The sequence below is a fragment of the Prunus dulcis genome, chromosome 5 (genome assembly GCF_902201215.1).
Source record: "Prunus dulcis chromosome 5, ALMONDv2, whole genome shotgun sequence".
In the NCBI taxonomy this organism is placed as follows: domain Eukaryota; kingdom Viridiplantae; phylum Streptophyta; class Magnoliopsida; order Rosales; family Rosaceae; genus Prunus; species Prunus dulcis.
Window position 1 is genome coordinate 11,929,897 of NC_047654.1, and position 27,927 is coordinate 11,957,823.

Genomic DNA, 27,927 nt, shown 5'->3' on the forward strand with positions numbered 1-27,927 from the left:
ATGGAGGCCCTTAAGATTTCTCAGTGTTTTCTGCTATGGTTTATGTGCTCAACTGTTCTGTTTTTGAATGCCTTGCAGCCCTGTTTTGCTTTCACTTCATTTGTGTTTGGAGACTCTTTGGTTGATGCAGGAAACAATGACTACATTTTCACGCTCTCAAAGGCAGATTCTCCTCCTTATGGCATTGATTTTAAGCCTTCTGGAGGACATCCCACCGGTCGATTCACAAATGGTCGAACCATTTCAGACATTGTAGGTAAATTCACTTAATTTTAATTTGCTTCCACCAACCCTAGCTTGACTTGGTGCTCTCTTAGCTAATTTCTAAATAGTCATCAACTAATTCCTTCGGTCATTTAATGTTCTATGAAGCAACTCAATTATCCCAACATGAAAAACAATTAACAAGAAAAATAGAGTCTAAGAATTCATCAGACTGCCTGAGTTTTAAATTGGGTCACAAGATTTTTATTTATTTTATTTTTGAACTTATTTATGTGTCACACATGATAATGCAGAAGCCATTAATTACCATTTATGCCATGCATGAAGATGATCTTCTTTTTCTTTTTTCTTTTTTAAATGGGGCCCCATAATTTTTTTAGAATTGACATTTAAAATTGGCTTTTGTTTGGTTTTGTTGACTAATCATAATAATTAGCCATTTTATTACTAATCGTGGCTAATTTGCATGGTGCAATCAGGCCAAGCTTTTGGAGCCAAGTCATTTCCTCCACCTTATCTAGCACCAAACACTCAAGCCAACTCAATCCTCGGAGGAATTAATTATGCTTCTGGAGCCTCTGGAATATTAGATGAAACGGGGGTTTTATTTGTAAGTAATTATAATTAGGTACTTTAATCACAACCCCATTTAAATTAATCTCACAGATTTGTTATTATTACTGAACACAGATTGGAAGAGTTCCTCTGCGTGAGCAAATAAATAATTTTGAGCACAGCAGAAGTTACATGGTGAAAGTAATGGGAGAGAAGAATACAATGGAGTTTCTAAAGAAGGCAATCTTCTCAGTCACAATTGGATCCAATGATTTCCTCAACTATTTCCAACCAACCATACCTGTTTTTGGTAATGGCAAAGTCTCTCCTAACTTGTTCCAAGACTTCATGGTCTCTAACTTGACTATACATCTCAAGGTACAAACTTTAACCAATCATCTAATCAAAGCTTAATTAGCCCAAAATAAACAATAATTAAGCTTACGATTTTGATATTTCTTTGATCTAATTATGTATGTAAGTTTCTGTGTGAAGAGATTGCACTTGTTGGGAGCTAGAAAGTTCATTGTGGTAGGAGTTGGACCACTAGGATGCATACCCTTTATTCGTGCCATCAAATTATTACCTAGTGGACACTGCTCTGCTGTGGTGAATGAGTTGATCCAAGGCTACAATACCAAACTAAATGGGGTTTTGGATAAACTAAATCAAGAATTGGGTCCTGAAGCTATCTTTATTTATGCAAATTCCTTTGATATCTTCATGAAGATTATAGGAAATTATCATCAATATGGTAACCAGCTTTCAAAACCAGAGCTACCCTTTAATTCATTTTATTGTCTGATGAAGTGAGTTTGATAATTTTTTGGTTTTGCTAGGATTTGAGGATGCAAATGAGCCATGCTGTGGTGGGTACTTTCCACCATTTATTTGCTTCAAGAGCAGTGGTACAAACAGAAGCTCTGCGTTGTGTGCCGATCGGTCGAAGTATGTGTTCTGGGATGCATATCATCCTACAGAAGCTGCAAATATGATCATAGCCAAGGGGTTAATTGATGGGGATGAAAGTGTTAGCTATCCCATTAACATCCGCGAGCTTTACAACTATAACTCCTAGTGTGACATATATATATATATATATATATATATATAACCTACTTCAAAATGTTGGCCCAAAATTGCAATGTAGGCAGGGAATGCATTGAACTAAAATGTTTATGTTTGATCATAATATTAAATCATTGAATGAATATCAAGAAGGCTGTTTCATTCTTTAAGTTTTATAGTTGTTGTACTTATGGGACATAATAATTTACAACAGATTATTGGTTCTTTAATGAGATCAAACTAAAACTAAAATAAAAAACAGAAGAAATGAAGAAGGCCAGCTTTGCAGAACCAAACACAGATATAAAGTTGCAGAAACACAGAAGATGGAAGAAGCATCATTCTTAAAACAGATTTCAGCCTTCAATTACAAAGGTCAACTCTGGCAATAGTTTCTGACACACATATAAACTCCAAGGAGAAGTCAACCCCCTGCCAATCTTGCAACTTGTTTTCTGGGAAAATGTTTTAGAAGTTGAGAAAAGAAAATTAATGAAAACAATTGGCTTCTCTTCTGTAACACTATCTTCCCCATTCAATTCCTTTGATCAATGAATATCAGGAAAAACATTTCTTTGTAAGAAATTAAAGGGGTTGACCATGCATGGCTCTTCCTCCATTACAATTTTATTCTGTTTGCCAACTACCATCATCAACCACATAAATGAAACTAATAAGTCAAAATGCAGACCCTGCATGATTTTTAATACTCAATCTGCAGACCTGTTGACCTGCTAAAGAACCTAGTAATGGAAATCCAAACCACAGTTCAAGTTTGTGAGGAAATGTACACTTGCAACACACAAATCAATGATGTTGTTGTATATATACACTGTTTCCTTCCCAATGCTCTGAGATAGTATGAAAACCAAGATAAATTACTAGAGGTTTTTCTTTTCTTTTTGGTTTTTCTGGTTTGATGTGTATAACTTTAATAATTAATAAAACATTGAATTTTATTAAAATTGAAGGCAAATTGAAAGATGTTTGGGTATTATGAGATGCCAATTCTGGGTCCAGTCTGCAGTTATGCAGTTGTGCAGCATATGGTCTTCGTCAACAATGCAGCCAAATAGGCCTTGGTAAAGTATTGGTTTTAAATTTCTATAGAGCCAAATAAAAGGCCAACATATTTTAAATCTCATATTGGGCCTGAGACTGCTAATAATACAGATTATTTTTCCAAATATTATGAACTTGCTTGGGCCAAGGCCCCCAAGGCCCTGCCAGCCAGTAGATGCAAAATATAAATGAAAGTAGATTCTGAAAATCAAGACAAAATCAAGACATGCACTATAGAAGGGTGCCGGGTGTTTTAACTAATAGGATTAATAAACCAAAATCAAGACATGTCAGTTGTATCTTTAACCCCAATTGTTTTCTGCCAGGCGCCTGGGAAAAAACGTAAAAAAGAATTTATTCTTTCATTTCTTTTTGCATATTTTCATTAGATATTTAGTCAAATACCCATTCTTAGCACTAAAACTATAAATAAACCCTACACTATTTAATTTCTATAAACATACCCCAAAAAAACCCAAAAAATAATAGCTGGCCCTATTGAATTTAATTTTAATTATTAAATTACTTTGATACCCCATTGAGTGTTTTGGGCTGTTTTATGAGGTTTTTGGGTTGGGTTTGTTTTAAGAAATCAATGGCAGTTTTGTAATTTAAAAGAAGTTAAAAGCCTTATTGTTATGTTGTAAATGGGTTTTGGGTGTGTTTCTAAAGTCCATTTCATATATGATTTTTTTATAATTTAGGCTCCAATATTGGGTATTATAGTGAATCTCTCTATTTTCATTTGGCCCGGGGCTTTCCGAAGTTATCATACATTTTCTAACGATGATAACACAACAAATCTATCTACAAACTTATAAAATCATGCTTAAAGGAGAAATAATGAAAAAACATAACAAATTGCTGCCATCATCATGCAAACATGCAAATGCCACTTAGCCACTATCATATGCAAATGCCACTTTTATTTTTCACTTTTTGTTGTTACTTTTACAACTGAGGTTCTATATTCTATGTCCTCTTCGTCCAATATTGTTTGTATAAAAAAATATATGCAATATTATAATTTATAAGCACATCAATACGAACATTAATTCAAACATTATGGCCAACGAGCCTGCTGCGGCATGTTTATTCAACTGCTCACAACAAAATCAAAATGGCCTGCTCTGTTAGAAAAACTACCACCGAGAGCTCAAGGCCAAGCCTCAAGCCAGTGGCCATTGCAAAGTCCTTTTCTTTGCCTTGTTTCTTGAAAATTTGTCAGAAGAAAATACCAAACATGCAGAAGTAAAAATTCTGCAATTTTAGTATTAGTATTGCGTGACTCATAACTGGAAAGCAACTTTGAATTTCTTTTATTATTGGATGCTTAGGGGTTTCGAATCTTTGCCCACATTGATGAAGATGGAATAGCTCAACCAACTGAGCTATAACCCACTAGTGGTGAATTGAAAATTTGTATAATGGTTGATTATTCAATATTGGTTACAAGACCCATCCACAAAGCATGTGCACAAGTAAATTTTCAAACAAGGCCCTTTTTTTTTAAGACCTCATTTATTGAGATAGACGATAATATACTAAACTCACATATACTACATAGATGATAGGACTCGAACCAAATCACTATACTAGTGGGTTCTTTGCTAAACAAGATCATTATTGATTAAACTTCTATGGAGCCAAATAAAGGCTTTTTAATCTCATATTGGGCCTGGACTGCGAATAATACAGATTATTTTTGCAAATATTATGAACTTGCTTGGGCCAAGGCCCTGCCAGCCAGTAGATGCAAAATATAAAGGAAAGTAGATTCTGAGACTCTTTATCTGTCAATGTCTAAAGATTACAGTCAACAAGCGTGGCATTTGCCTTAGCCTCAAATCCACCCCACCATGACTTAAAGCTTATTCAATATCAACCTCACAGGCTCTCCGAACCTCAGAAAACTGGGACCAGCCATTCAGTTCTCAGTCTACATGTCTTCACTGAATCTACAAAGTTTGATAATAATAAACCAATTAAAATAGATAATGGTAAACTAGGATTTTCTCATAATTTCATAATTTAGAGGAACCAATGAATAGTAACGGAATAGATAGAGGCAGTAATTTCTTCCAAGAAAGGCATGTGTGGTCATAATTATTTCTAAGCAAACAAAGCAAAACTCAACCAATCATATACCCTTTAGCTAGCATTTGGTAAGTTGTTCAGGTATGTTGTATGAACAAAACCCCATTAAACTCTGTGTCATGCATTTTGTGTTGTTGCATTTGTATTTCTCAGCTCTCCACATTCATACTAAAGAAGACACCCAGCTGAGCATTTAAATCCCTTCTTCTTCTTTGTTTTCTTTGCACCAGAATTATAGTGATTGATTTCATGGTGGTTCTAAGCCTTCAACCTGTCCAATTTTCTACCCCTAAACACATGTTATTATGTAGACCTGGCAGTACTGGTTATCCCATCCGATGTGGGATTGCAGAGCCATCAGGAGAGCCAGCTCCCGTGGGACAAAAGACCAAGTACAATGATGGGTTTTTTGAGAAGGGATTTATGACACTGTTTGCTCGCAAAATGAAGAAGTTTGCAGCTCCAGTGAAGGCCAGGACTGAGACTAAGGAGAAGGCATGGTGGGAATATGACTATGAGAGCTTTGTGGATGTCTCTAAGAGAGTGATGCAGGGGAGGTCTAGAGTTCAGCAGCAGCAAGTAGTTCGAGAGGTGCTCTTGTCTATGCTGCCTCCAGGTGCGCCTGCTCAGGTGGATAATAATAGACCATTAATTCTCACTTCTCTAATGTTTGGTCTTAGTGGTTAATTTGTTGGCAATTGGGTATAATTTTGTAGCACATGAAGGGATGGGGGTTTGGTTTGTTCTGTTGTATGGATGAATTGAATAGTTATTCGACTTGTTATCTTTGCAGTTTAGGAAATTGTTTCCACCAACAAAGTGGGCAGCTGAATTCAATGCTGCATTAACAGTGCCTTTCTTCCACTGGTTGGTTGGGCCTTCTGAGGTAATTATACTTTTACTCCTCTTAGCTATAGCTAGATAAAGTCTATACTGTATATAGCATGAGTGGTGCTTTGTCACAAAATCAGAAATTGCTCATCTTTTCAACCTTTTGAAAGATTAATTTGGTTTTGGTCAATGTCAAATATCTGAAATTATTTGGTTTTTCTGTTGTGCAAGCTAAATATGATGTTTCATTTGTAGCTTCCTTTTGGACTTAATTGTTGTGATGCACTAATTTATGGGCATCCACCAGGTTGTAGAAGTTGAGATAAATGGGGTGAAGCAAAGAAGTGGAGTCCATATAAAGAAATGCAGGTGGGATCTATATTTCGTGACGTCCAAATTGAATATGAATTTGTCAAGTTAACATACACAAAGAAATTTCCTTTTGAGGAGCTGCAAAGATAAACTCCATGAAGTAGGGTTCTTAAATGGAGACAATTTTGATAGATGACATGACTGAAAACACAGCCAATCACTAATTTTCTAACTTTGGCATTCTTCCTGATCTAGGTATCTGGAGAACAGTGGGTGTGTTGGAATGTGTGTGAATATGTGCAAGTTTCCTACTCAAGATTTCTTCACCAATGAATTTGGGCTTCCCTTAACCATGATTCCAAGTATGTTTCATTACCTTGGTTTAATTATGCACAAAAATCAGACTTTAAGGCTGGAATTCTTATATAAGTTTGATCAAACACATTCCAAGTAGAAAACAGAGCTTTCTGAATTGGATTTCCTTGTGCAGTAATTATATTAATAAACTTGTACTTCTTGTCTTATCCCCATTCTTTCTATGCTCAGATTTTGAAGATATGAGTTGTGAAATGGTGTATGGCCAAGTTCCACCACCATTTGAAGAGGATCCAGTGTCCAAACAACCATGTTTTACTGATATATGTAAGTTTGTAGAGCTTGTATATTATGTGATCAATGGAGATATATATTCCTGATTTCTAGCTATGCGTTTATCTGCAGGTTCCATTGCAACTCCCAGCTCCAGTGTCTGTCCAAAATTACAAGCTTGAAAGATACTCCTCCGTTATTCATAGTTCAAGTACAGATTTCAAGTTCATATGTCACATCCAACACACAGTTCAACTGCAGTACATATCTTTTATGCGTGTTGAACATGGCGAAAGTGGAAGTTACCATATGCCTATTAGGCTGAAAATTTGTATCTCATGACAGAAGAGAGAATTTGTTTGTAAAATTAAAGACAATATATCACTCTTTATAAGCCCTAGGTCATATCTCATTTTGGAGAACCTAAAAACCAACAATGTGTCTAATAGACTGAATTTGAGTTTTCGTTTACTTTTTATGGTGTATGGAAGAGAGATTATCTTCTCCACTCCCTGAGGTTTTATCAAGTTGTCCTGTGAATTGAGAAACCTTCAATAAAGTCACATGTTTGACAACAAGTTCATTCAATTTGCATATACTTGTGAGGCCAGCATACCTCCTCCAAAGAGAAGGAAATCAAGCTACATGGTAAAATAAGCGAAACAGATAAGATGACCTGCCCCGCGCTTGATATAAAGTTTCTGATGCAAAAATTTGGCAAGGATGAGCTGAGTTTGTAGCTCAACTGCAAGAAATATGCAAGCACTTGATGCTGCTGAAATTCAGCCTGCCTTTCAGGCTTTCACTATTGGGCACATGAAAAAAGGGATTAAGTTTTAGCTCTTGCAATTGGCAAAATCTGTCATTGCCATATTGATGTTCCTTTCATTCCTTAGAAAATGTTGGGGAAATCTGAGAGTCCAAGAAAACAAGTAACCTCAAAAACCCCTTAATTTGTGCTCTATGATGCAATCATCAAATCATTTGGTGCTTTTCCAACCCTAAAATAAAATAAAATTTAAAACTTTTGACCAAAAATGTAAGACTCTAGGACGTCACTGTAAGTCCCAATCACATGAGAGAGGTGGAATTTATGGCTACAGCATTAGGGCCTTTAACTAATAAAACCGCTCATGCAAGTTGGAAAAAACCCACCACCTCTTTTTTCTTTTTGCCTTCTTCTTCTTCTTCTTCTTCCTCATTTTAAATCCTTCAAACTTTTTTTTAGCTTTGGCGGCCCATGTGATTTGCTTTATCCATCCATTCTAACAATCCGTGACTTTGCTGCTACAGACAAATAACATTTTCTTCTGCAACCTCCATCACACGCCTTAAATTGTGGCATCCAAAGTCCAACCATGCCTCTAATTTAAACCCAATTTGGCTTCACGTAAATTTCGCTTTTTGTTCAAGACTTTTGGCATGATTTAACAGTAATAAGCGCTTCTCTGTGTGCAGATTGCAAAACTCATGAAGAATAGAAACAGAAGTTTTTTTTAAATAAAGTTTTTTGGAACCATGTGAAGATTATGCTCTGTTTTGCGTCTTTTTGTCCCTGTTTGGTGACTTTTCAGTTTTCATAATATCCAATAGCAAAGGATAAAGTTTGTAACTTTGTATCATTCTGTGTTTTATCTTCACAACCCTAATGTCCCATTTTGGCGCATTTGATCCCGTGACAAGCATGACACCTCTCTCTCTCTCTCCCAACGACCAACCGAACAAACCAACTTCCTTCTTCTTTCTCACTGCCTATAAATTGAAGTCTTTTGCCTCAACACATTTCAAACCCACCACCCTATCTTAATTAGGTCTCTGCTGCTATAGCACTGAAGAGGCTTAGGATTGAGGAAGAAATTGGTTATAAAATGGCTTATGCTGCCACATTTTCTTTAGTGACACAAGTTCTAGGCTTAACACTTTGTTTGCTCAGTTTATGCTGCTCTGCCTTCACTCCTCAAGACTACTCAGATGCTCTTGAGAAGTCCATCCTCTTCTTTGAGGGCCAGAGGTCCGGGAAATTGCCGGCGAACCAGCGTGCCACTTGGAGGGCAAATTCTGGCTTGTCTGATGGCTCCTCATACCATGTACTAATCAATTTAATTTTTTTCAACTACTGTATATTTTGTCATTTTACAAAATAAAATGATACTAAGGTCTAAGATGTTACTTGGGTGTGACTTGAATTTTTCAGGTGGACCTAGTAGGGGGCTACTATGATGCTGGAGATAATGTCAAGTTTGGCCTGCCAATGGCCTTCACAACCACATTACTTGCATGGAGTGTCATTGAGTTTGGTGACTCAATGCATAACCAGATTGAGAATGCCAAGGATGCCATACGTTGGAGCACAGATTATCTTCTAAAAGCAGCCACTTCAACCCCTGGAGCCTTATATGTCCAAGTGAGAGAAACAAAATTATAAATTGGTTACACAAAAATGAGAGCCAGAGAAAAATGACTATTATTAATGACATTTGTTTTCAAGCTGAAGAGAAGTCCTGAGAGTCACATGTTTTGGTGGTGCAGGTGGCAGATCCAAATGCGGACCACCGGTGCTGGGAGAGGCCTGAAGATATGGATACGCCGCGCAATGTGTACAAGGTGTCGACTCAAAATCCAGGATCAGATGTAGCAGCAGAGACTGCTGCTGCATTGGCTGCAGCTTCCATAGTGTTCAAAGACTCTGACCCTTCTTACTCTGGAAAATTGCTTCACACAGCCATGAAAGTAAACACCTAACACAAAAGTTAATTCATTTTTTAACAGTTTTTCCACCTTCACACCACTTCATTATTTACAAGGAAGTTAATTTTGAATTTTGATCACCATGCAGGTGTTTGATTTTGCAGACAGGTACAGAGGTTCTTACAGTGACTCTATAGGCTCAGTGGTCTGCCCTTTTTACTGCTCATACTCAGGATACCATGTAAGCCAAAGGCATTACATAATTTGCTTCTAATTTCCTTTGTTTTAATCCATTAAAGGTTCCTAATGATCCCAATTGTTCTGATTAGGATGAGCTTCTGTGGGGTGCTTCATGGATCCATAGAGCCTCTCAGAACAGTTCATACTTGGCTTACATCAAGTCCAATGGCCACATCTTGGGTGCAGACGATGATGGTTTCTCCTTTAGTTGGGATGACAAGAGACCTGGAACAAAAGTCCTTCTTTCCAAGGTTTATTTTATTCTCATAGTCACACCAGAAAAATCTTAACAGGTCAAATTACTTATAATTATTTGGATTTTGGTACAGAACTTTCTAGAGAAAAACAATGAGGAATTCCAGTTATACAAAGCACATTCAGACAACTACATATGCTCCTTACTTCCTGGAACATCTAATTTCCAGGCCCAATATACCCCTGGTAACCTATCCTTTTATCTTTTTCGCGCTGATATTGTGCTTACATCCAAAACTACATCGTTGCACATTTAATCGAAATGGTTTACAGGAGGACTTCTCTACAAAGCAAGTGAGAGCAATCTCCAGTATGTTACTTCCACAACACTCCTCCTACTCACATATGCAAAGTATCTTAGAACAAATGGAGGAGTGGCTACATGTGGCTCCTCAAAAGTCACAGCAGAAACCCTGATCTCAGAGGCAAAGAAGCAGGTTGACTACATACTTGGTGACAACCCAGCAAAGATTTCATACATGGTCGGGTTTGGGAAGAAATACCCACTACACATACACCACAGAGGCTCTTCTCTGCCATCTGTGCATGAACACCCAGAGCGCATTAGCTGCAACAATGGATTTCAATATCTGAATTCTGGATCACCCAACCCAAATGTGCTTGTTGGAGCCATTGTTGGTGGACCTGATAGCAAAGACAGCTTCTCTGATGACAGGAACAACTATCAGCAATCTGAGCCAGCCACTTACATCAATGCACCAATTGTTGGGGCTCTTGCTTTCTTCTCTGCCAACACCAACCCAAATTAGCTCCAACTTCTATTAACCTCTAAAGTTTTTATAAATTAAAAAAAAAATTAGAGGAAAGTGGATTTGGAGATAAGTGAAGAGTTGTATGAGTAGTAGATTGAAAGGTGAAACTTTAGTATCATGTTAATTAGTTGTTTAGAGGGCAAATCGGAGTCCAAATGTTGTGCCATTGGCATTTCCATGAGCTGTGGCACATAGTTTAAGGGTAGGCTGGAAAATGTTCTTAATTTACAATTGGATTGAGAGCATTCCCAAAAAATTAAATATGAAAAGACTAGTTTGCCTTGATATAGAATGACTATTTGGAAGTCCACATCCCAAGCATCATTTTTTTAAGCTCTTAAACTTACTCCCACTCTCACTCCAATCACTAAAGGCATAAAACAATATGAAAGAAACTTAATTTTGAAGAGTAGAACATCAAATCATCTTTTTAGAGTCACCAAATGAAGCATGGGTCGATAATTTTTTATCGTCATCTATAACTTTATGATTTTTATATTATCATCGCTAAATTAAATTTATAACCCTAATCAATCCCGAATTAAAAACAGTCTACCGATTTGGTACCCCGAATGTCATGAATTTAAAAACGCATCTAGTAACCTGTATGAATTATGGAAAATTAATTAATATTAAAAAAAATTATAGTCATATTAAATTTCTAGAAATGAATAATTAGATTAGGAAAAGGTGTTAATGATGAAGTGAAATGAATCTAAAGTTAACATATGCATCAAGTGATCTATATAAAAACATTTATTCGATAAAACCAGAAGAAATCTAATCGTTCCCTTATGAATCCATCGGAAGCTGCTTATGAAAACAAATCTTCAGCTTAAAATTTTATGGAAAATAAATCACAACGAATAAGGCAACCACGTAATTACTCAAAAATCCGCGCCCAAATTCGTAATCTCCATAAAAGGCCGAAATTAAAAAAATATATTTAAAAAAAGGAAAAAGAAAGAGAGAGAAAACAGAACAAGAAACAAAATGGTCATTTTAATACCCGCGAGTTGGGCAGTCGGTAGTTACAATGAAACATCCAAAATCTTCATCTTCTTCTTCTTCTTCTCCAACGACGAATAAATCTCAGCAATAAACTCAGAGAGAGAGAGAGAGAGAGTTGCAGCGACAGATCTGATCGTTTTGCCCCAAATTCCAGACCCCAAAACGATGTCGTTCGCTCCTCGCCCCTTCCCCATCCTCCTCCTCTCTCTCCTCACCACTTTCTTCTCTCTCTGCTCCGCCGAGATCCGGTCCTCCTCTGTCCGATCCGACTGGCGACCCATCATCCCCTTCGACGAGTTCGGCTTCACCCACAAAGGCCGCCTCGAGCTCAACGTCTCCAAAATCGCCCTCTCGGATCAACCCAACCCGAATCCGGACCTCTCCAAAGTCGGGTTCTTTCTCTGTACCCGAGACTCCTGGATCCATGTCTTCCAGCAGCTCGAAGAAGGCGATGTACGGTGCGCGCTCGATTCGAACCTCGTCAAGCGCGTCTACACCTTCGACTCTCTCAAAGGCGGCCATGAATTCTCCACCGTCTTCTCCGAGACCGACGCCGATCAGTACACGCTCCTCTTCGCCAACTGCCTTCAGCAGGTCAAGGTCTCCATGGACGTCAAATCGGCCATGTACAACCTCGAAGGGAAGGAAAACCGCCGCGATTATCTTTCCGCCGGTAAAACAATTCTCCCTAGGGTTTACTTCTTCTTCTCTTTGGTCTACGCTGCTCTTGCCGGTTTGTGGATCTTCGTGCTCTATAAGAAACGACTTACCGTTTTTGGAATCCATTTCTTTATGCTCGCTGTTATAATTCTCAAAACTTTCAACTTGCTCTGTGAGGCTGAGGACAAGTCGTATATCAAGCGCACTGGTAGCGCTCATGGCTGGGATGTGTTGTTCTACATCTTCAGCTTCTTAAAGGGTGTCATGTTGTTCACTCTCATCGTTCTGATTGGAACTGGGTGGTCATTTTTGAAACCGTTTTTGCAAGACAAGGAGAAGAAGGTTTTGATGATTGTGATTCCGCTTCAGGTCATAGCCAACATTGCCCAGGTTGTGATTGACGAGACTGGGCCTTTTGGGCATGATTGGGTTACTTGGAAGCAGGTGTTTTTGCTTGTAGATGTTGTTTGTTGCTGTGCTGTCTTGTTTCCGATTGTTTGGTCTATTAAGAACTTGCGTGAGGCTGCTAGGACTGATGGCAAAGCTGCTGTGAATTTGATGAAGTTGACTTTGTTCAGGCAGTACTACATTGTGGTTATATGCTACATTTACTTTACACGGGTTGTAGTTTATGCATTGGAGACTATCACTTCATACCGGTACCTTTGGACCAGTGTGGTTGCCGCAGAGTTGGCCACGCTTGCTTTCTACGTGTTCACCGGGTACAAGTTCAAGCCGGAGGCACACAACCCGTACTTTGTGATTGATGATGAGGAGGAAGAGGCTGCAGCCGAGCAGCTGAAGCTTGAGGATGAGTTCGAATTGTGATTTAGTGTAGAGAGGAATGAAGATTGTGCTCTGTAATCCAATTGGGAAGATGTCGAGGTAGAGTTTCAACAATTACAATGGGGTATATTTTGTGTTTTCTTTGTGTCATGTTGACCTTTTGTTATAATTGGAGTTAGTACTTAGTAGGATAATGTCACACCCTCATGAATTTTTCTGTGAATTGAAGAATATGTGTAAGTACTGAAAATAATGTTTGGATTAATTTTTTTGCATAAAGTGTGTGCTTCCATCTTCTGTTTCGAATTTTACTTTTATAAAGCCCATTGATTCCACATTAATTTGGTTCATGGTGGAGCTATCTAAAATGATTTTTGAATTGTTTCATTCCAAGTATTGTAGTTTTCATGTGGCCGGAGGGAGTATTAGAAAACAGAGAGATGAGAAGGGTCATGATTTTTCATGTACCAAATAGGAATTAGAACAGTGGAGTGTTGTTGTTATTTGGCCATAACACCAAACTTGCTGTTTTTTAGGTTCATGTATGATATAAAATGTTCTGCTAGCCAAATGGAATATTTATGCAGGATGGATGAAGCAATGTATGTTCTGGGTTGCTCTCCATTGCTAGTAGCCTAGTAGTGCATTCTTTTTCCTTTTTTCCTTTTTCCTTTTTGGTTGAGGAGGGGTTGCTTAATTAGTTGTCTGTATATTGGAGTGTATCAGTATAAATTATTTGAGGGATGCTTACATTTGAAGGTGGCATGCTTCATCCTGTCTTACCATTCAATTTTATGATGTCATAACATTAATCAGTCCAGATTTATGTTCTAATATCTTTGAAGAGTATTTCTGAACACGAGGGTGTGGTACGATTCACCTCTATTGTCATGTTTTGCAACAATCAGATTTCACCATCCACGACTGTCTCCATTCTAATTTCTTTAGTTGGCTAAGTTTTGATTTCTTCGGGACCCTTTAGTCCTAGAATTACCTTGCCATTTTATGATTATAACTTGGGTCAAGAGTTTTGTTATGGGATTGCATTTTCGTTGTATTATGGGTTTTCTTTTATAATTATCTATAAGACCAAGTATTCTATCAATTTTGAATGCCTAGAATTCATGCCTGCCTCTTGGTCTAGGCTGACTTTGAATTTTAAAAGGCTTTTGTTGAATAACCTTCTCTCTCAAATGACTAAGCGTGACGTTAATGGGTTAGCTTAGCTCCCCCAATTTTCAACCTTCAACGATGTTTCTTAAGCAACACGTCAAATCACTTTGTAGCGTTTTTCTTTGTGCAATCAATTCAGAGAAGTTGCCTCTTCGTAGACTAGGAAAAGTAGAAACTTTCAATACACACTGATCTTGACCATTTCCATCTGAATATTTCTAGTGTCGTTCTTTTTTAGGTTCTATCTCTTCAGAAATTCTAAGTTCAAACCTCTTTATGTAATTAAGAAAAGAAAACGAGATACACAAAATCAAAAGGACAAGAAAGAATCTTGGTGATCCGCTTTTACAGTACCTATGTTCGTTGATCGGCTTGTTTTTTCTTTACGGGTCATAAGGCCCATAACCAAGGTTGCACGATCAGCTTTATGAACCAACTTCATGTTAGTAGTTTGATGAATTAAAGTAGGTGGAAGCTCATTTCAACTCTAAAATCATGAAATTAATCAATGATGTTCCTCAAATCAAAACAAGTAACCCATTTGGTTGGTAATCGTATATAGCAATTGAATAGATCATTTGGGGTTAGCAAAGATGTTATTGTTGCTGCACCCTATAAAAAAAACACCTTGAAGCCTAAGTCAGTAAATAGCACACAAGCCCAACTGGCCTCATTACATGGGTTTAACTCATAAGCCTTGGACCAAAAAAAAAGAAAAAAAAACTCGTTAGCCCAATTGGTGTATAAAGAGCTGCCCCTTTGTTAAGTTGAAAAATACCTTTTGTGTCCTCGTTCCAAAATGGGGCATGGATGAGGAAGGATCCAATGATCTATGAATCCAAAAGGCCCCAAATAATAAGTTATAATTGAGCAAATAATCTGATGTTTGGAATGTAACACATGTGATAATCCCAAAAGTGGAGCATATGAGTGTCTCTTTGGATTTCATTGCTTCAAGGAAAACAAAATGGAACATGGGTGTTTTTCTAACCACTATAAAGCAAATTCTTCCGTAATCCAAACTTCACTAGGATTCTTTCTCAGTACATGTGTAAGCACATGTCTGTTCTTCAGCATTTGATGGTCATGTTATATAGTGAAAGTCTCAACATGCCAACAAACACCAGAGACAAAGCTACAAACACGTGTAAATAGTTGTCAACCGTTGCACTTGAAATCCTAGATGATCGTCCGTAGCATTATTCTTTTTTGTTTAAAACTTTGGGGCAAGTTGGGTAATTTTTGTGTCAGTATTCCATCTTGTCATCTAAATAATATTGTTGGAATCAATCAAATAAACCATTGGAGGGGAGGGGGCCATGGATTGAGGAAACAAGGAACACAAAGGGAGACAACCATGTGGAGCTTTTAGAATGAGTAGACGAAGCTATTCATGCAATAATAAAACCCCCATGTTAGCCTACAATGTCCTTTCTCCGTTAGTCTGATATACAAGTTGATTGAAGACCAAAGTTCATTTCGTGAATTTTGCCCTGTGGAAAGAATCCCATCGAACAGACAACCAACAAAGCAATTTAGTGTATGATTGAAACTCCATTATTGCCTAAAGGAATTGCCATTAACCCTGTAGAACATTCCACCACCTTCATTTACACAAAATCAATTTAAAAATTAAGGGATGAAATAACTACTGCTACTGAACATTACCATGTTGCTGTCATTTTAAGGTTGAACACAGCCACAGATTGGGGTTTTTTTTCCTTCTTTTTTTTACTTTTAGGTAAAGAAGAGACAGATCGATTAGTTTACTGATGCTATGAACTTAATTGATTTGTGTTGACCAATAGGACAGCCAATGGCTGGCATTTTGGAGGCCTCATTACATTTCACTAGTATTTTGAGTCACTTCCAAGTCCAAGAGAGGTGAAATTGAACATAAACCATTAAGAAGGAGCAGAGAGAGAGAGAGAGAGAGAGAGAGAGAGAGAGAGAGAGAGAGCAGATCACCTCACCTCCAACATGGTATTAATGAGTGTGATGTGCATATGATTTTATCTTCTTTTTTTCTTTGGCAATGAATCGACATCTCCAAAGCAAAGTTCTCCAAGATCAAATGGGCCTACCCCATTTGCTTTCTTGACAGAGGAAGTCCCCATTGGAAGGAAAAAGGGAAAGGTAAAAGAAAGCAGCAAAGGGATTGAGAAGGAAAAAGACTACACACAAAAGAAAAGAAAAGCCAGCACATAGCATTTACAAAAGAAGAAGAAGATATGGAGGAGATGATGATGAGGACCAGTTCTGCTACTAGTAGCCCAGAAACTAGCAGAAATGAAACCATTTATTCTATAGAGCCCATCACCACCTCCACTTGCCCAAGCTGGAAACTTTATGAAAACCCATTTTATAATTCTCATCTCCGCCATCAAAATCAACCCCAACAACAACAGCAGCAATGCCAAAGTAGCAGCAGCAACAAGCAACAAGTTCATCATTGCCTGCACCTCCCTATCTCTGCTCGCAAGCTTGCTGCCACTTTCTGGGATCTAACGTTCTTCAAGCCAGTCATGGAGTCTGAGATGGATTACACACGAGCCCAGATCATAGAATTGAAAGCTGAGCTCGAATATGAACGCAAGGCACGTAAGAAGTTGGAGTCTTCAAACAAGAGGCTGGCCAAAGAGTTGGGTGAGGAGAGAAGGGGAAGAGAAGTGATTGAGAGGGTGTGTGAAGAGCTTGCCAGAGAGATTTCATTTGGGAAATCAGAGATTAGTAGGATGAAGAAAGAGATAGAGGAGGAGAGAAAGATGCTTAGAATGGCTGAGGTGCTGAGAGAAGAGAGAGTTCAGATGAAGCTCGCCGAGGCGAGGATTCTATTTGAAGAGAAGCTGTTAGAGTTGGAGGGTTGTAAACAAATGCAGAGCACTGAGAATTCACATTTCAAGATCAAAGACAAGAGTGAGGATGTTAATGCTGCAAGTTTTTCAGGAAAGTCAGCTAGCAATGATAAAAACATTGGTGTTGATTGTTCAAGAGACTCAATGAGTTTGGTGGTTTTGGGTGTAAAGTCTTCTGCTTTTTCAGGTGATCATAATAATGACTATGTTTCCAGTGTGTCTGCTACAACTTCAAGGTCAGTGCTTTTGGGTGAGAAGGCAGCTTGCAGTGACAACAGCGGTGGTTTTTCATCAATGGCAATTCAGAAAAGAGCCTCACCAGAACCAGAAAATCCTCACATAAAGAGAGGGATCAAAGGGTTTGTTGAATTCCCAAGAGTGGTCAGAGCAATTGGATCCAAAAGCAGGCATTGGGGTACAAAGCTGGAATGTCAAAAGGCTCAGCTCAGAATTCTGCTGAAGCAAAAGAGCCCCATCAGATCCAATAGTTTCATTATTAGTTGAAGATCATATAGTTCCTAGGATCTGTTCAAATTCTCTGTGTTTCTGAATTATTTTGTTCTTTCTTAATCTATATTATTTTCTATATCCATTGCTGATGTGGATTGTTGAAAGAGTGGTATGATTTTGTGCTCATGTGGATTTTAGTGTATGAAACCAGAAAAAAAGTATTGATTTGGATCTGATCAAGGGCTAAAAATTGTACAGACTTTATTCTAAATCTGTGAACTTTAGACTTCTGGAAAACACATGCACATGCTTCATTTTTAGTCCACTTGAGTTGAGTATGCATTCGTTTGAGTTCTACAGACATCTACACAACACATGCACTGCTGCACATGCTTCACTTTTATCCCACTTGAGAGTGCATTTTTAGTCATGATAATACATAGTTAATTAAAGTTAAACAGATATATGCAGATGTTTATAGTAATTAAGAGGTTGATTAAGAGGATTAGCAGACCGGAAATGCATTAGGCTTGCATAGCAACAGTTGGTTTTCTTTCCCACAATGGACCACACATACCTTTATCTACAAGGAATGGACCACATATGGTATGTGATCTACCCAAAATTTATTTTGCAGACATGGCCTATAGTGAAAAATTGGACCATTCAGAGGTTTTGCATAGCTCTCATTTGAGAATATGAGATTATCAAAGAGGAAATTAGACAATAGGGAGAGCTATTCTAACAGTTTCCAAATCTGTTTTGATATTACATATTGCTATCTTAGTGTCTCACATGAGGCTAAGATCTTTGACAGATTTTGGTGGAAGGGGAAGATTCTTTGGTCTTTAGAAATGATTACCATCCAATTAAAAATTCTTCTGGGCAGCAGAAAAGCTATAAAATATATGATTAAAAACATGAACTTGCTGCCACCTTAGAAAAATGCAATCATTCCTCAAAGAGGGTGTTTGATGGTATATTACACCCTGGAAGATTAGTCAATAACTATTGGGAAAGATTAAAGCCGAATTAATACAATATCAGAACATAATTCGAATTTAGATGTTCTCAATCCAAATAACCAAGACAGACCATTATTTCGGCCCTGCCCCTACCTATGTCTACAGGCAACATCAGGAAAAACTTACTGTGTAAAATAATGAGAGGCATCCGTGAATCAAAAAGCAAATGGCATATAGTGATAGAGTGCAAGTAAAACAAGTTCTAGATCTGGAAGTTTGAATTTCATCATGTTTCCCAAATGAAGTAAAAACCTCAATCAAGACATGGAAACAAAATTGTACTCTTCATTCAGCTCTAAGATATGTCAGGCAAGCAAGGAATTTGTAGCTCAAGTAATTAAGAGTATTTATCTATGCACCTAAGATCTTAAGTTCGATTCCTCATTCTTTAATATTGATTATATCAATGCCAGACACTTGCAAAATGTCCCTGGGATTAAAATTAGGCTTGGCTTGGCCATGTTCTTGGTCTGCCTAAGTAAGCATTATGTAGCAAATTGGGCTTGTTTGGGTGGCTATATAAGTTGTTGGCTCAATAACTTCTCCAAAACATCAGACAGACAAAGGCATTCATGATTGGGTTCCACCCCAGATGTATAGCAGATCAGTACTTTACCAAACTCAGCAAACTATATTAATTATTCACATCAAGAAGTTTTGAATCAATGTCTATAAATAAACATTCTCTTCACCCAAGCTTAATTCATGTTTGAAATTTGTGGGGTCTCAAAATTAATATGCCAAGTGGATGTAACCCATTTCAACGTGACGAATTGGTTACTGCATCAACATCTCAACCAGCCTTTTTCCCTTTGGTCCCCAGACCCCAACACGAAACCTCGAGGGCCCCACTTGAGAGAGCTTCCTAATGCAGCTTGACATTGTTAACGGCGTCAGTTAAGGTGAGGGTCAGGCTCAGGTCAGAATGAACAGCCATGTCCCCCGTACAAAAATGACAGCCAATGAAAGCCTTGCTTCTGCACTGAAGTCAAAAAGTCAAAGCAATCAGACATTTGTTTATTACTATTCGACTATATCAAGTCCAATCCTACACATTGATTCCTATAATACACTACTTTTAGAGGCCAACAGTGTTAGATTTGACGTGAAGTAAACGTTATGTCTTATGTGTTAGAGAAAGAGGAGAGAGAAAAAGAGAGAGAGAGAGAGCTTGTGCTGCCAGCTGCTTGTACTAGTTTTGTCCTTATTCATAAGAGGAACTAATGTTGGAAGCTTGGGAAGCAAAGCAAAGCATATGGCTAAAATGGCGGCACCGCCACACCATAGCAAAACCCACAAGAACAACAACACAAGGAGAGAGAGAGAGAGAGTTGAAGTGTCATTGAAGGAAGAGAGAGGAGGGGGCCAGAGTAAAGAGAGTGGCATAGCTAGCGTGGGTTGTAATTAAGGCTGATTTTTCTCTTTGGGGTTGTGGGTTGAAACTTGAAGAGGGCAGTGAGAAAGTTAGCTTTTTTTTTTTGATTTTTCAATTTGAACATAAACATGGGGAAGAGAAATGGGTTTGTTGTGGCTTCAGAGAAGGGAACAGCAGAAGAAACAACAGAGTGCTGTGATATTGGGTTGGGTTTGATGATGCAAAAAACCCACCAATCATTTCCTCGTAAGAAGATGATGATGATGATGCCTCATCATCATGATCATCACGAGCAGCCTCTGCTTAGCAGTGGAGGTAGTTTTGGTGGAGAAGGTTGTGGGGTTTTTGAGCATAGTGCTAGTGGACCTTTGTTTTGTAACACAAGCAACCCAGTCACTAGCTGTATCCGTGATACATACAATGCTGTCGGTTCTGATTTTGGTTCTGTGGTGCCAAAGTCTCTGCAGCAGCCTTACTCTGATCACAGCTTGTCTTTCAGTCCCTCAGGTAAAGTTCCTATCTTTTTTATTTCTTCAACAGATAATAAAGAACAGAAATTTATTGAACAATTTCTCTGGTCTTTTGTTGGGTTTTTAATGTAGTAGGTGGAATGGTGAATGTGAATGTGAGGCTTCCTTTTACCCCAGCTCAAAGGGAAGAGCTTGAGAGACAGACAATGATTTACAGGTACATGATGTCCTCTGCTCCTGTCCCTCCACACTTGCTTGTTCCCATTGCCAAGAACCCATCAAATGTGGCTCACTTGTACCCAAATTGTAAATCTTTCTGCTCTTCATTCTTGTTCATCTTTTGGTATTTTTTTAACAATGTTGTGTTCCTTTGTTTTAAAGAACATTCCTCTCCTCTTTCCCTTCTTATTGGTTGTGTTTTTAGTGGTAAGAGGTTCATTGGAGTTGGGGTTTTCTAGCAACTCAGATCCTGAGCCATGGAGATGTAAAAGAACAGATGGTAAAAAATGGAGGTGCTCTAGAGATGTAGCTCCTGATCAGAAATATTGTGAGAGGCATGCTCACAAGAGCCGGCCCCGTTCAAGAAAGCCTGTGGAATCAAACCCCAACTTCATCAACACCACCACCACCACCACCACTAGAATGAGAAGCCCGAGGTCTAATTTTGTCAAAAACAATAACAGCAACCAGCCAACTCCATTTTCTACCAACATGGTCTCTCCTACTGTTCCATCACATGCCCAGCCCAGGTGGGTTTGGTTTGGATCCAAGTTTCAATGCTCTCTGAAACTTAGGACCAAAACGCATTAATTCTATTCTATTTTATTGCTTGTTCTTATCCATTGCCAGTGAATGTGTCAATGTGATGTGGTTCTTGGACTTCGATATTAGTTTCTTGTTTTCTTTTTTGGGTGTTTGTTTTGTTTTGTTTTGTGTAATAAATGTGCTTTTTGTCTTTGACCATGAAGGTCAATGGGTTGGTTCATGAACGGGGAAACACCCACTGCTCCCACTGCTGGTGGTTCAAACCAAGAATGGGAGCAAATGATGCAATTTAAGCTAGGCTTAAAGAGCTGCTACACCAAGTGCAATACAGATGTGGATGTATCAAAGCAACAAAATGAGAGCTCGTTCAATTTGTATAGAGAGTATACAGGTGAGAGCCAAGGCCTGCAAACTCAGAGGCCCTCCCATGACCAATATGGCTTGTTGCTGAGCCCCAAGTTGGCTCATTTGGAAGGAGCCTTAAATTCCAATCAGACACAGCAAACAAGGCATTTCATTGATGCATGGTCCACAACAACTGAGAGAGATGGTAGTATTGGTGAAATTGGCAACAGAGGCTATGTTTCTTCAAACCAGAAGCTACCCTTTTCATCTCTTACTCTATCAATGTCTAGAGGGAATGAAACCAATGAAGAAACTGACAATACTCAAATGGGTCTTGGAATTTTGGGTTCTGAAAGGGAAAATGTTGGAGATTTGAAGTCTCAATGGATGAACCCTCTTTTATGTATGAGCTCACCACCTGGTGGACCATTGGCTGAAGCTTTGTGCCTTGGCATTGCCAGTTCCACAAGAGCAACATCCTCTAATGGCTGCATTAGTGGCTCCACCTCCAGTGGAGATGGTGTATATACCTAGAAAGAGTTCGATTTGATCAACTGAAGAGGTGGGCAAGCAAGCAATGGGGGTTTACACCTAAATGTTTGAACTTTTGAGGAAGATCCATAAAGGGTAAAAAATGAGACTGTTTTGATTGATTTTCTTGCCTACATGCATTAGGAAGTTGCGGTTCATTACCTTTTCTTGTTCTTCTTTTCTATCTATTTGTTGAAAGAAATGAAAAGAATATGCATCTAACTTATGGTAAGTGTTAACTCATGCACCTAGGATTTTACGTAGTCATGGATCATGCCATTGCCATCAAGTTCTTTCATAACATAGAATTGCATCTTTTTGGGGGGAAATCCCATGTCTTATTATACTAATTTGAAGAAATCCCAAAATCAGTTCTGTAAAAAGATGAAAATTTACCTTAGGTAGTTAACCAAACCTTCCCCACATTTATGTGTAGCAAGAACAAAGATGTAAGAAAAACTACAAGCCAAGGCTCATGATGCGAACACCCCAAATAATCATTCTTTTAATCAAAGTTCTTATGCAAATCCTTATGAAGTTAGAACTCTCTATTGTTTAAGCGCGTCTCATATTCTACCAAGCTTATTCCAACTTAAGAAACATTTTGTGCTATAGATTTTCCCACACTAATTACTCTCACTCAAAATCGCAAACCACGAGCAAACCACGAACAATAGAAGTAATAGCAAAAGAAATATCAAACTTACATTGTTCATCTCGAATTAGAATAAGCTCACGTATGATGATGAGGTATATGCCCTTAATCATTTGAGATACAAGTTTTTTGCTAAAGTTTGGTAGCTAAAACACTCAAAAAGGCTTTAAAACTAGGGTGAAGACCAAAAGAACTCAAAGCTCTTGCACCAGACACTAGACAAGACTAGGCACACCACCCCACACCCCAAAAAGAAGAGAAGTAAGAAAATGGGCTGTGTGAGAGCCCATCCCAGCCCCCACCAACCTTCCTTAATTTGCTATGTTGGGCTGGGCACCACAACATGAATGAATATTCAATTAATATATTATTTGAGTTGCACTACAAAAGCATTTGTAATCAGACAATAAATGAAAACTACATTCAGTTTCATCATCACCCAGTGTCGGGAATTCCCAAGTTTACATGATTTTCATAAAACTTGCAATAGTTTTTACAGCCCTTGCCTCCTTCTGTTGTATATCACTTTATGTTATATCATAATATCATTTTTGGGTTATATATATTCTCCATATGCTGCCCATTAGGAAAAAGAAAAAAGACAGGAAAAAAAAAAAAAAAAACCCATCCAATCATTCATAAAATATTCCTTTCCAATTCCTAATCAGACAATAAATGAGAACTAGGTTCATTTTCATAAAAATTTGCCTCATTTCAACCACCTTAGATCAGTGGTTGAACAAGGAGAAATCTCTCCCCCTAGGCTATCAGTATATGAAGACAAATTCTCCCTTCCATGGTAGCTATTATTTTGTACACTCTTGAAGCTGGGACTTCTCAAGTTATGGCTGAAACTACTACAACCAATGCCAACAGAGTGATGTTGCAGTGCCTCAGCTGGGACTGGATATAAAAGTCTCTTCTTGGCTGAACCACCACCTCTTTCTCTCTCGGGTGTCGAGGGTCTTGTTCTGGGTGCACTAAGAGATCGAGCCTTTGCCTTTGCAGATTCAGTGGCAGCCATGTAATTTGGTATCGCAGAACGACACATTGAACCCCTGAAACAATAAGAATTAGAGCCTAAGTTTGGTGTGTGTGCTGCTGATGAGCAGCAATACTTTTCCTCCTTCAGGCATCTTGGGCTTGCTGATCGGACTTTCAGATATTTGGGTTTTGAAGGAGAGGGTGTGGCAGGTGAGAGATGATTAATGTAGTGTGATTTGTGCAGGGGTGAAGGTGAAGCAATTGGATATGGGGCTGGCTGTTTTTGAAGTTGTGAATGTGATGTCGAAATTCGAACATTTGGGGCAGAGTAAGAGTAAGAGTGAGGCCTAGAATTGGTGTCAATTTCAACTGTTTTTATGGTGTCCCTTTTGTCAATTGAAGCCCTGCTGCTGTGCTCAAATTGCTTTGTGGCCATCCATCTGTCAAGCCATTTTGTTCTCTCTTCTAGCTCTGCTTCATCCCCTGCAGATGGGTTCCTCCGAGGCTTCCATATCTTCAATTAGGCATCAATAATTAAATCAAAGACATTAGCTTGTTTTTCTTAAACAAACACAAAAAGTACTTAAGAACCATACATAGAAAAAAGTGAGGGAGATTGATGAACCTGGTGAGAGAAAGCATAAGCAAGAGCCTTTTCACGTTTTAAAGCAGCTTCCCTTCTACTCTGCAACATGGCTTCCATCCCTTCATCCCAATCATTCCCACCACGACTTTTCTCTCTTGACTGATGAAAAGCAGCCAGTTACTTTGAGGAATAAATTCAGTTCATGTTTTTTTTATACTAAAACAGTGAAGAAAGCTGGTGCTTACCATCGACTTTCTGTCACGAATGTCATGAAGATATCTCGATTCCCACAAGGGAAAGTCTGTTTTGGCAAACATGGACTTTCTGCCCCCATCATGTGAAAGCCTTGATCTTTCATTGCGAACCTGATCTTGTACACGAAGCAGAGCTTGCATGCATTTCAGTGTCAGCTTTGCTTGCTTCCTTACATTATGACCTCTCACTAAAGCTTGAAGCTTTACCAGCCCCTTCAGTGCACGTAGAGCTCTCCTTGCCTTCAATCAAGCAACCACATTTGAATTAGCAATATGCGAAGGAGCTCAAAGAAACAAGCAGAACCCATATAAAGAAATTTCATATGTTGTTTGTGGTTAATGTTTTGTGGTTCACTTACTAAGTAACCTCTGAATGCTGTTTGAATGAGGGTGGCAGCATACTGTTCTTTAGCAAAATTGTTCGGCCTAGTAAGCCGAACAACTTCTACTGCCTCTTGGGCAGTAGCAACAGCTGCTTCGGCAGCAGCTGCAGTGGCTGCTTCCACAGGAATTGCACGCCTTTGCTCAGCAACCAAAACAGGATTCACAGGTGTGGTTGTTGCATTTATAGTCACCGTCTTTGCTTCACAATGTTGAACATGAATAGTTGGCTTTCGGAAAAGCCATCTTCTCTTTTCTCTCTTCTGCTTGCACAAACCAAAACAATCAGCATTTAAACAGACACAAAAAAGGGGATCAAATCAAATCAGTCGAGAAAATGAAGGCACGTGATGGTATGCATGGTTACCTTTTCTTCCTCTTCTGGTTCATGCTCATCTCTTCTTCTGCTGATCTTTTGCTGATCGTTATCTTTAGTTGGAGACCTAAATGCCCTTTTGACTATAGTCAACCATGAGGTACCATTTTTCTTTCCCATTTAGGTGTTTGAGCAAAGTCTGCAGCATTACATGAAATTAAGCTGGTGAAGGCAAAAGGAGAAACTGAAGAAGGTGAAGTTAGTAGTGTGCTTGTTATGAGAGAGAGAGAGAGAGACAGAGAGAGAGACAGAGAAGAAACTTGAGGTTTGTTTGTTTATATGCAAGAACTAATGAAAGAGAGAGCTCCAATATATGTGATAAGCGATGGTGTTTTCTTGTGGCATGCAAAAAAACTAATGGAGGAGGTGTCAGGTATTGTCAAAAACAATGCAAGTAATAAGTTTGAGACAGTGGACGTGAGGGGGAGAGATTTTAATGTAGAAGAAGAATCCAAAGTCCTTTCAAAAACAAGCAGGGCTTTTTGATTGATCAATGGCTTTAAATTACACTGACCAAAATCTAATGGTTTCACGTGTTATATGGACAACAAAAGTACGAGCGAGAGAGAGAGAGTATTTTGTGTTTTATTTTGCAGTGAATGTGGCCAAATGTATGTATGTTTGTTTGCTGCATTTTTATGTCTCTCGAAGACCACCAACTAAAATATGGCAGCAGAGAAATCGCATGCATACAACTATTCATGGGTAAAAGCAAACAAACAGAGTTGGCTTCATTTTCCCAGTAAATTTCAGTCAAACTAAGTTTGATTTGATGCTCTTTTGGTCTACTTTTAAAAGTTAATTCTACCCTAATAAATAATAAACATACACAGTCACAGACACAGTGCACTTCATCTCTTCCATTCTTTGCATAAAATTGAGCTTGTTATGTTATGTCTTCCAGTTTTCTGAGATTAAATGAAAGAAATTAAAGGCTACCAGCAGCAAGTACCAAACAAATCTTCAATATCTATGAAGATGGACCAACTTGTATATTTTGTGTCAGTGTCACATCATATTTACACCTCGATAATTGCTAGACATCTCTTCCTGGTCCTGAGACGTCAGGCCCAAATTAAAACTTAATTTTGTACTTGGTGGTCAATGGGCTGAACTTGTGTTTGATTATTATGTCCATAAATTTGTCCTGTATTAATAGAGTTCATGGGTCGAAATTTGTACAATTTATCTCAAGTTCTATGCAGATTATGAATAAGTGGAACTTTTCTTCACCCACTTCATTACTGGTTTTTTCCAGGCAGATGAAGACCAGCTATATGAACTGGAAACAGTAACAACCCCAAGCAATCTTATAACTTCTGCTAGCTCAGTAAACAATAGGAGCTGAATTTTTTTTGCCCAAATCCCAATTGAACACATATTTTACCCTTGTACAATCATTGTCCTTCACCCAGGAAAAGAAGGCCATCCTTTACTGGCATCCAGTCAAAAAGAAACCAGGAAAGAATGAAAAAGCTTCAGAAAAGTACATATCAGCAACTATAATGGAACAATACCAGCACATCAAAAGGCTTTGCTAACTCAACATCAGCCTTTTTCAGGACCAAAGTTGCACAGAAAAACTAGAGCACTCACAAAAATTGTGTTTAGAATGATATGTTCATTCTATTTTTTGTGGAGAACAACACAACCTATGTTGTCTCCTCTAGTCTTAAGGATTGCTCCCTGTCTTCCACTTGACATGCTTGATTGCTAGTTAAACATCTTAGCAGCATTTGGATGAGAGCATCAATGAACCTTTGGACAATTGCTAGAGGTAGTGAAGAACACAAACAGCAAGGCAATGAAAGGTCAGCATTCACTTTGTGTTTAAAGGTGCTTTGAAGATTCTGTCCTATGTTTGTCTTGGTATTTGATATATGACCATACTAGAGCTTCTGTACCTTCTCTCCAGATCAGTACTTCCCTGTACTCAGAAGTATTCTTTTCTCGACCGATGAACCAGCTGATTCTTCAACAGTAACTTGTACATGGCAAGAAGAATTACCATTCTACTTAGACTTCTCAAATCAAGAGCACATCCATAAGTTGAACTTTATCCAGGGACAACAATTCTCTAACAATTGAATGATAACTAATAGTTTTCCCCTGCTCATAACTTTCTAATACAATAAATCTTTCACTAGTTGTACTAAATTTGCTGCTAATTGTTTTTTATGAGGGAGGTTGAAGTGAATTTTAGAGGATTTCTCAATCACATGCATAAACTGCTGCCCTATTGAAGTTGAACAATCAACAAGAACAAATTAGGCCAAGAATTTCAAAAGATGTAGGAAGCCAACTTTTACACATTGGTTCCTTAGGAATTGGTCAAATATCAACAGCTTCTCTGGAATTACTAGAGTACAACAGTTTTGTTGCCCAATCAACATTAGCTAAACACATCAAACAGAAAACTAAACTAGCAATGCAATTGGACCTGTAATTTGAACTCCATCAATGTCCAATTTCACTGCACCAGCAATGCACAATTGAGATAATGAAACTCAACATTTCTAAAATGAACAAGCCTAGTCCCTAATCTCTCTAA

General features: G+C 38.3%; 7 protein-coding genes across 14 annotated transcripts; 6 read left to right on the forward strand and 1 right to left on the reverse strand.

Moving 5' to 3' along the window:
• LOC117629050 (GDSL esterase/lipase At5g41890) lies at window positions 1-1,858 on the forward strand. Its single transcript, XM_034361573.1, has 5 exons — window positions 1-256; window positions 705-835; window positions 916-1,158; window positions 1,276-1,534; window positions 1,620-1,858. The coding sequence occupies exons 1-5, from the start codon at window positions 1-3 to the stop codon at window positions 1,856-1,858; spliced, it is 1,128 nt and encodes a 375-aa protein (XP_034217464.1).
• Window positions 1,859-4,893: 3,035 nt separating this feature from the next.
• Window positions 4,894-7,241, forward strand: LOC117627901 (beta-carotene isomerase D27, chloroplastic). 6 transcript variants are annotated; one of them, XM_034360202.1, is made up of 7 exons: window positions 4,894-5,088; window positions 5,238-5,637; window positions 5,801-5,893; window positions 6,146-6,207; window positions 6,406-6,512; window positions 6,697-6,792; window positions 6,853-7,241. In XM_034360202.1, exons 2-7 carry the CDS (start codon window positions 5,257-5,259, stop codon window positions 6,918-6,920), a joined length of 807 nt encoding a protein of 268 aa, XP_034216093.1. In that variant the 5' UTR covers window positions 4,894-5,088; window positions 5,238-5,256; the 3' UTR covers window positions 6,921-7,241. The 6 variants fall into 6 exon arrangements, with proteins under 6 accessions (XP_034216093.1, XP_034216094.1, XP_034216092.1 ...); XM_034360203.1 differs by having other exon boundaries at window positions 4,894-5,075; XM_034360205.1 differs by having other exon boundaries at window positions 4,895-5,088; window positions 5,319-5,637.
• Window positions 7,242-8,534: 1,293 nt separating this feature from the next.
• LOC117627700 (endoglucanase CX) lies at window positions 8,535-10,966 on the forward strand. Its single transcript, XM_034359900.1, has 7 exons — window positions 8,535-8,825; window positions 8,933-9,142; window positions 9,268-9,468; window positions 9,575-9,667; window positions 9,756-9,917; window positions 9,996-10,107; window positions 10,195-10,966. The coding sequence occupies exons 1-7, from the start codon at window positions 8,607-8,609 to the stop codon at window positions 10,689-10,691; spliced, it is 1,494 nt and encodes a 497-aa protein (XP_034215791.1). The 5' UTR covers window positions 8,535-8,606; the 3' UTR covers window positions 10,692-10,966.
• Window positions 10,967-11,682: 716 nt separating this feature from the next.
• On the forward strand, window positions 11,683-13,448 carry LOC117628388 (protein CANDIDATE G-PROTEIN COUPLED RECEPTOR 7). The gene has a single exon (XM_034360820.1). The coding sequence runs from the start codon at window positions 11,871-11,873 to the stop codon at window positions 13,191-13,193; it is 1,323 nt and encodes a 440-aa protein (XP_034216711.1). The 5' UTR covers window positions 11,683-11,870; the 3' UTR covers window positions 13,194-13,448.
• Window positions 13,449-16,262: 2,814 nt separating this feature from the next.
• On the forward strand, window positions 16,263-17,915 carry LOC117628145 (protein BRANCHLESS TRICHOME). Its single transcript, XM_034360521.1, has one exon. It carries the CDS (start codon window positions 16,556-16,558, stop codon window positions 17,681-17,683), a length of 1,128 nt encoding a protein of 375 aa, XP_034216412.1. The 5' UTR covers window positions 16,263-16,555; the 3' UTR covers window positions 17,684-17,915.
• Window positions 17,916-19,931: 2,016 nt separating this feature from the next.
• On the forward strand, window positions 19,932-22,366 carry LOC117627919 (growth-regulating factor 8). Of its 2 annotated transcripts, none has more exons than XM_034360236.1 (4): window positions 19,932-20,536; window positions 20,632-20,805; window positions 20,924-21,248; window positions 21,468-22,366. In XM_034360236.1, exons 1-4 carry the CDS (start codon window positions 20,158-20,160, stop codon window positions 22,141-22,143), a joined length of 1,554 nt encoding a protein of 517 aa, XP_034216127.1. In that variant the 5' UTR covers window positions 19,932-20,157; the 3' UTR covers window positions 22,144-22,366. The 2 variants fall into 2 exon arrangements, with proteins under 2 accessions (XP_034216127.1, XP_034216128.1); XM_034360237.1 differs by having other exon boundaries at window positions 20,635-20,805.
• A 1,064-nt stretch (window positions 22,367-23,430) lies between these two features.
• Window positions 23,431-25,627, reverse strand: LOC117628329 (protein IQ-DOMAIN 1-like). 2 transcript variants are annotated; one of them, XM_034360749.1, is made up of 5 exons: window positions 25,368-25,627; window positions 24,979-25,260; window positions 24,611-24,859; window positions 24,405-24,524; window positions 23,431-24,293 (listed from the first exon to the last, which is right to left on the reverse strand). In XM_034360749.1, the coding sequence occupies exons 1-5, from the start codon at window positions 25,494-25,496 to the stop codon at window positions 23,505-23,507; spliced, it is 1,569 nt and encodes a 522-aa protein (XP_034216640.1). In that variant the 5' UTR covers window positions 25,497-25,627; the 3' UTR covers window positions 23,431-23,504. The 2 variants fall into 2 exon arrangements, with proteins under 2 accessions (XP_034216640.1, XP_034216639.1); XM_034360748.1 differs by having other exon boundaries at window positions 24,979-25,263.
• Window positions 25,628-27,927: the final 2,300 nt, after the last annotated feature.

What these genes read in the sequence shown, in the direction of transcription:
- LOC117627901 (XM_034360201.1), top strand. Translation starts at nt 5,257, where the DNA reads ATGGTGGTTCTAAGCCTTCAACCTGTCCAATTTTCTACCCCTAAACAC. An exon ending in CTCCAGGTGCGCCTGCTCAG is followed by an intron (nt 5,638 to 5,800) that starts GTGGATAATAAT and finishes TTATCTTTGCAG; the next exon opens with TTTAGGAAATTGTTTCCACC. An exon ending in GTCCATATAAAGAAATGCAG is followed by an intron (nt 6,208 to 6,405) that starts GTGGGATCTATA and finishes TTCCTGATCTAG; the next exon opens with GTATCTGGAGAACAGTGGGT.
- LOC117629050 (XM_034361573.1), top strand. Translation starts at nt 1, where the DNA reads ATGGAGGCCCTTAAGATTTCTCAGTGTTTTCTGCTATGGTTTATGTGC. An exon ending in ACTTGACTATACATCTCAAG is followed by an intron (nt 1,159 to 1,275) that starts GTACAAACTTTA and finishes TTCTGTGTGAAG; the next exon opens with AGATTGCACTTGTTGGGAGC. An exon ending in AGGAAATTATCATCAATATG is followed by an intron (nt 1,535 to 1,619) that starts GTAACCAGCTTT and finishes TGGTTTTGCTAG; the next exon opens with GATTTGAGGATGCAAATGAG.
- LOC117627919 (XM_034360236.1), top strand. Translation starts at nt 20,158, where the DNA reads ATGGGGAAGAGAAATGGGTTTGTTGTGGCTTCAGAGAAGGGAACAGCA. An exon ending in CTTGTCTTTCAGTCCCTCAG is followed by an intron (nt 20,537 to 20,631) that starts GTAAAGTTCCTA and finishes TTTTTAATGTAG; the next exon opens with TAGGTGGAATGGTGAATGTG. An exon ending in CCATCACATGCCCAGCCCAG is followed by an intron (nt 21,249 to 21,467) that starts GTGGGTTTGGTT and finishes TTGACCATGAAG; the next exon opens with GTCAATGGGTTGGTTCATGA.
- LOC117628145 (XM_034360521.1), top strand. Translation starts at nt 16,556, where the DNA reads ATGGAGGAGATGATGATGAGGACCAGTTCTGCTACTAGTAGCCCAGAA.
- LOC117628388 (XM_034360820.1), top strand. Translation starts at nt 11,871, where the DNA reads ATGTCGTTCGCTCCTCGCCCCTTCCCCATCCTCCTCCTCTCTCTCCTC.
- LOC117628329 (XM_034360748.1), bottom strand. Translation starts at nt 25,496, where the DNA reads ATGGGAAAGAAAAATGGTACCTCATGGTTGACTATAGTCAAAAGGGCA. An exon ending in CAGCATTCAGAGGTTACTTA is followed by an intron (nt 24,860 to 24,978) that starts GTAAGTGAACCA and finishes GCTTGATTGAAG; the next exon opens with GCAAGGAGAGCTCTACGTGC. An exon ending in TTCGTGACAGAAAGTCGATG is followed by an intron (nt 24,525 to 24,610) that starts GTAAGCACCAGC and finishes GCTTTTCATCAG; the next exon opens with TCAAGAGAGAAAAGTCGTGG.
- LOC117627700 (XM_034359900.1), top strand. Translation starts at nt 8,607, where the DNA reads ATGGCTTATGCTGCCACATTTTCTTTAGTGACACAAGTTCTAGGCTTA. An exon ending in CTGATGGCTCCTCATACCAT is followed by an intron (nt 8,826 to 8,932) that starts GTACTAATCAAT and finishes TGAATTTTTCAG; the next exon opens with GTGGACCTAGTAGGGGGCTA. An exon ending in TGCTTCACACAGCCATGAAA is followed by an intron (nt 9,469 to 9,574) that starts GTAAACACCTAA and finishes ATCACCATGCAG; the next exon opens with GTGTTTGATTTTGCAGACAG.